The 6,285-nt window shown below is 39.0% G+C and overlaps 1 protein-coding gene across 1 annotated transcript in view; it reads left to right on the top strand.

Annotated features, from left to right (window-relative positions):
- LOC107715217 (chromodomain-helicase-DNA-binding protein 2-like) overlaps positions 1–6,285 on the top strand; it is a 34,920-nt gene that overhangs the window by 17,712 nt on the left and 10,923 nt on the right. The window contains exons 20-24 of the mRNA XM_016521296.1: positions 2,360–2,431; positions 3,934–4,083; positions 4,210–4,358; positions 4,449–4,638; positions 4,720–4,890. Of these exons, the coding sequence (XP_016376782.1) occupies positions 2,360–2,431; positions 3,934–4,083; positions 4,210–4,358; positions 4,449–4,638; positions 4,720–4,890 (732 nt within the window). The remainder of the gene's footprint in view (positions 1–2,359; positions 2,432–3,933; positions 4,084–4,209; positions 4,359–4,448; positions 4,639–4,719; positions 4,891–6,285) is intronic.

Raw genomic sequence — 6,285 nt, 5'->3', positions numbered from 1 at the left:
CAATACCGGTGTATGTTGCTTAAACAACGTTTGGAACGCGACACTGTTTGAAAGGGGTCCCTTTTCACTGTTGCACTGTGTTGAGGGAACAGCTGTATGTGTTACTAAGCGTGAAAGTTTCAAAACTGAAGCTGTAGAGCTAATAGAACGTGATGACACAGAAGATCTCATCCACAGTATCCACATTGACCGCCACAAATATCCACCGCCCCCTGCCATCAGCTCCCGCGTCTCACACACACAAACGCGACTTTAGCACTAGATTTAGCAACTTTCAGACCTTTTAGCGGCTTTTTTCCATAGAATATTCATACTGACAAACCTAGTGACTTTTTTGGATAAACCTTAGCTATGGTTCAGTTGGAAGATTTCGCCAGTGCTGTCCCGCGAACGCGAGGTCTGACTTTCCCGGAGAAGTGTCACCTCTCTTGGCGTCTGTTCTGTGCAGTGAGCGGCAGAGAAGCAGTGCATTCAGTTGGCCGCACCGCAGCCGACTCGTCAATAAATGAGTACAAAACAGCGTTTCCAGCGTTTTCACTCATCATGACAGTAAAATAGGGCATTCTAAGTCAATATACTGCAGTATTTCCTCACTTAATCAGTAGAAAATATGGTTAACACCCGGTCATGCATGAAAAAAAAATACCGTCATGTACTGTGAAACTTTTTGGTCCCTTCTGCACTTTTTGTCAGGCATAAGAAAGTGCAGAAGGGACCACAGCTCTTTAAGCGAATTCTGCAGTGGGGTCCCAGTAATGAGCAGCCGGTGATTGGATCGAAAGTCGATCAGAGTTTTATATAGCAGCGAGTCGTCATTCTTAAGCCTGTGAGCTTCATCAAATTTAAATTTTTCTGCTGCTGATGTGAGCCCGATAAGAGCCGACGAGTGGAACACACCAAACAATTTACACAGACTTCTATCCGTATTAGACAGAACTGTTAACGACGATGGCGATCAAGAGGGAGAATGTGCGCACTGTGTGCTCAGGCACTGCTGCTGTCAGCGCCGTCAAAATAAAAGTCCCGCCTCGAACGCATCGGCCAAACAGAAAAACGTATCGGCCGATGCCGATATTTGAAAAGTGCCAAATATCGGCCTATATACCGGCCTTGTCAATATATCGGTCGACCACTAATCTGTACAGCATCAAAGTAAAAATGTGGACCCTAATTAGAAAGATGTCTACTAGGCATGTGTTTGTGTAATTTACTGGCTGATTAGTAAAAGCATTATTTAAGCTGTTCACAAATTGATTTTCCTGTGTGCCTTTGCCTGGTATAAACATCAATGAAATATATTTTCCTACTGAATCCTGCACCTAAATCCTGCAGTGATAACCGAATGCACTGGATATGTGCCATTAAGGTGACGAGATGAAGCCATGTGGCAATACTTCTATATAATGAAAATAATTAATAATGTATCAGAATCTGCCGTAATGGTGAAAACAAAATGTGAAGCGCTACCTGAAACTTGGTCGCTTTTTAGTGTTTTTGTACTTCTTTTCTTCTGAATAAGAGCGCGTTAAACTTGAATATAGAGACAGAAATGTTATATATGTCTAATACTAATTATACTAATGTGGCAGTCCACTTTTCAAATGAGTTTCTCTGTAAATGGGGTGAATGTTGTGATTTTTTTATTTTTTTTCATTGTTAATACTTTTTTATTTATATATATATATATATATATATATATATATATATTTTAAAGAACAGCTTAAGTTCTTGAAGTTAACTTATTTTAAAACCATTATCAGTGATGTAACGTTTCTGTATAAAACAAAACACATTTTGCATGCATATTGAGTTACTTTTAACTTACATTTTAATTTCAGTCACATTTTTTTCTCATCAGTGAAATTTTGACCCGGTGCGCTTACAGTCAGGTGCAACTTGTTTTCCGGAAAATGCAGTACTTGTTTTTGTGTGCTACAGAATACTCAATTACAGAATTATGCAAATACACAATTTGTGATTTTTCATCTTCTGTTGTAAATCTAGATTTTTTTTTTTGTAATGTCTGTGGAGACATTCAGAGATGTAGCTTGTATGGACTTGGCTCGGGCGATTTAAGGAATCATGTGTCAGGGTTGCAGTATGTCTGCTCAGGCAGCAAGTTCCCAGAGCCTATTTTTATCCCTGTTATTTTTTGGTCGGTGGAGCTTTGAGCATTAGCACAGCTTGCGTCTTAGTGTTGTTTTGGTCTGGCAAAACATCTTCAGTGTCGTCATAATTTTGTGGTGACTTAAGGGGCTTTAGGATTTTATGGGAGCATATCTAGCTGAGGTGCCCCAGTTTGGTCAAAGTGCCACGCTTGACATTCCTTAACTGTATCTGTGTGTTCTCTAATGTTCAGCGTTTGGACGGCTCCATCAAGGGAGAGATCAGAAAACAAGCACTGGACCACTTTAATGCAGAAGGCTCTGAGGTAAGGTCCTAAACTATGGCATGCGTGTTTGTTTTGTTTGGGCAGAGCTTCACTGTTTTCAGATATTTGCTATGGTTGTGATGTTCCAGTCAGGCACTTTAGTGGTTGTGGGAATGCTTGATCCATGGGAAATACAGGCCTTATGTATTTACTAGAAGAATGAGAATGTAATTCATAAAGGTTCAAAACAATTCTGTAGTATTGAAATAAGAAGGGCCCATATGTGTGTTCAAAAACTCTAAATAAATCATTAAATATACAGTATATACAATAAATTAATGTTTTATAAGGTTGTGAAATGACTAATGTCACAAATTATGCAAAACCATAAAGCAAAATAATGGTTTCTTAAAGGAACACGCCACTATTTTTGAAAATAGCTCATTTTCCAACTCCCCTAGAGTTAAACAGTTTAGCATCTCCGTTAGCATCTCGCTCAAAAATGACCAAAGAGTTTCGATATTTCCTAGCTGGGGACTATTTTCAGGCGATGCGTAATATCATTGCGCCTGCTGCACCCATGGTACGGCAGCAAAGTTCCTTGATTATTACGCCGGAATGAGAGTATAGTTCCTAGCCATATCGGCCTAGAAAATCGCAACTTTTCATTTTCCGTCGGTCAAAGTACACGATGAAACTACAGAAGAGTCAAGTCTTAAATAGGAAAAATACCGAAACTCTTTGGTCATTTTTGAGCGAGATGCTAATGGTCTAATCAGATTTAATGATCTATGCTAAGCTGCAGCTAAAAGTGCTACCGCCAGACACGGAGATCGGCTGAATGGATTCGAAAACAGTAAAACTCAACTGTCTAACTCTAGTGGAGTTGGAAAATGAGCCTATTTTCAAAAATAGTGGCGTGTTCCTTTAACAAGTATTGATTTTCTCTGATCGCTCCACCTGTCTGCTGTTGGTCAGACAAACAGATTTACACCATTGGATAGGTTATTATCCAGTTTTTATGCATATTATCTGGAATAGGATATATAGTAGGGCTGTCACGATTCCTTAAATTAGAGTACTTGATTATAAAAAATCCTCAATTGCAAAATACCGGAAGTGGCGCATTCCACGGACGAGAATCCATGAAAAGCATTATTAGACCATTTTGTACGGCTGCACGAAATATTAAAACCATTTAAAAATCATAATAAAGCATAGTGCTATTATGAATTCACAAAGGCTGTGAAAACAATCGTCGGGCCGTTGGCGCCTTGTACATAAGTTATGATTATATTATGTAAATAAACTATTTTGTTCAATAAAACCATATAATTACTTGCTTTTGATATTTAATTTGAACCCATTATTATTGCCTCATTGCTATTATGAATTTTAGGTTTAGGTCTATTTTTATTACCACAAAAAAATCTGATTACTCGATTAATCGTCAGAATAATCGACCGATTACTCGATTAGTGCCAGCCTTAATATATGGATTTAAGCGTTCATCACTAGACTTGCAGTTGGCTCTTGTTCTCAGTGTCCACTGTCTTCCTCAGGACTTCTGTTTCCTGCTATCCACCCGAGCTGGAGGGCTTGGGATTAACCTGGCCTCTGCTGACACAGTGGTTATCTTTGACTCGGACTGGAACCCACAAAATGATCTTCAAGCCCAGGCTAGAGCCCACAGGATTGGCCAGAAAAAGCAAGTAAGTAGAGCACGAATCTTCGACCTAATGTGTAACCTCACATACTTCTGGAGGAACCTCCAGAATGAAGTCATAAGTAGCAGTACATAGATTGCAATTAAATATATTTTTGGGGTTTTGCCATAGGTGAATATCTATCGTCTGGTCACAAAAGGCACGGTGGAGGAAGACATTATTGAAAGAGCCAAAAAGAAGATGGTTCTAGACCATCTTGTCATTCAGAGAATGGACACCACTGGGCGAACCGTACTGGATAACAACTCAGGAAATTCAAAGTGAGAACCTTGAATATTAAATAGAAAAAAATTTTGTTTTAAACATATTTTGTAACAAATAATGTATATCTGTGTGTTGGCCATCTCCAGTTCAAACCCCTTCAGTAAAGAGGAATTGACAGCAATCTTGAAGTTTGGAGCAGAGGATCTGTTTAAGGAACCTGAGGGGGAGGAATCAGAACCGCAGGAAATGGACATTGATGAAATCTTGCGGCTTGCTGAAACCAGAGAGAGTGATCAAGGATCAAATGCTACAGATGAACTTCTGTCACAGTTTAAGGTACTTTATTCAAGCTTTTATTGTTAAGTGGCATATTTTCTCCTGAGCCTTGGCCCACAACTCCTGTTTTTCCTCTGGTAGGTTGCTAACTTCACCATGGATGAAAGTACACCAGATCTTGAGGAGAGGCATATACGTGATTGGGATGACATAATTCCAGAGGAGCAGCGGCGGAAGGTGGAGGAAGAGCAGAAGCAGAAGGAGATGGAAGACATCTACATGCTTCCCAGAAGCAGAAGCTCCAACAAGAGGGTAAGGAGGTGTTTCTAGGTTACCTGAGCTAGTCATTGCCTGTATTTTCATGTACTGTCTAGGGTTGCGCCATCTTAAAGCTGCAGTCCGTAAGTTTTGCCTCTTTGTAGCCATCTCTGTTTGAAAACCTGGAATTGCAGCTGTGCGGAGTTATCTAGCTTGCGTGGGTTGTGAGTTGGCACGGCTCCGGCGCGGATGAATCTAATGTTCTGAAGAGTATTTGTGGCAGTCAGTCACGACACTGGTGTGTATAGTTACTGTACTTCGCAATCACAGATTCTAGCCTACGTCTTGGAATATGACCCAAATAAGAATTTTCACCGTATATTGCCACCTGAACAAGTAACAAGTCTGCCACAGTTTCTTCTGACCAACTGAGGAAAAAAGCATGTCCATCTGCCACCTGCAGGATCCTCACATGCGATAGTCTAGTAGCCGGGACAACTTCTTTATGTTTACAGAAGTGACGTAATGACACGGTGCCATCCTCGAATTTCCCGCGAAAACCTACCCGTACCACTCAAATTAGAAAACATTATTATAAGCTGACCGTTGTGAATCGGGCTAAAGTAAGGCGATAGTTTTGAACACTGGCTGGTTATGTACATGCTCAAATATTGATTTCTGATCATTTTTTACCAAAAAAAGTTACGGACTGCAGCTTTAAATTGGGTAAGAGATTATTTTATGGAACCCACGGTAGGGCTGGACAATAATTCAATATCAATATGTATCGCAATATAATTTTTTTCAATAACGGTGATATGTTTTTTAAAACATTTCCGATATCTTGATATACATTACCAGTGTTTCCCATACATTGATTTATTTGTGGTGTTTGATTTCTGTCTTCAGAAACGTTTCGATGGCATTTTTATTTGATCTGATAAAGTAGAGTTCATGCGTGCAGCTGCTTTGATTACAGTTGTTACCGGGGAATACGCTAGTTTTATCACTCTAAAAGCGCCTAACCTGAAAAAATTATACTCAGCTGTTTTCAACATAATAATAAATGTTTTTGAGCAGCAAACCAGAATATTACAATGATTTCTAAAGGATCATTTGATTGGAGTAATGTTAAAATTTAGCTTTGAAACCTCTGCAGCAACTCGGAGCACTTTTCATACTCTTTATCCTGGCTGAAGCACATTTGTTTCAATCTATAAGAATAACCAGCCTACACTACCAGTCTAAAGTTTTTGAAATGTAAGATTTTTAATGTGTTTTTCTTTATTTTATTTTTTTTAAAAAGTCTCTTCTGCTCACTAAGGCTGCATTTATTTGATCTAAAGTAGAGCAAAGCAGTAAAGTTTTGAATTATTTTTACTATTTAAAATAACTGCTTTCTATTTGAAAGCAGTTATTTTAAATCTTCAGAAATCATTCTAATATGCT

The sequence above is a fragment of the Sinocyclocheilus rhinocerous genome, unplaced genomic scaffold (genome assembly GCF_001515625.1).
Source record: "Sinocyclocheilus rhinocerous isolate Xijiao unplaced genomic scaffold, SAMN03320098_v1.1 scaffold659, whole genome shotgun sequence".
NCBI classification, from domain to species: domain Eukaryota; kingdom Metazoa; phylum Chordata; class Actinopteri; order Cypriniformes; family Cyprinidae; genus Sinocyclocheilus; species Sinocyclocheilus rhinocerous.
This window is presented reverse-complemented; position numbering and strand designations above follow the sequence as displayed.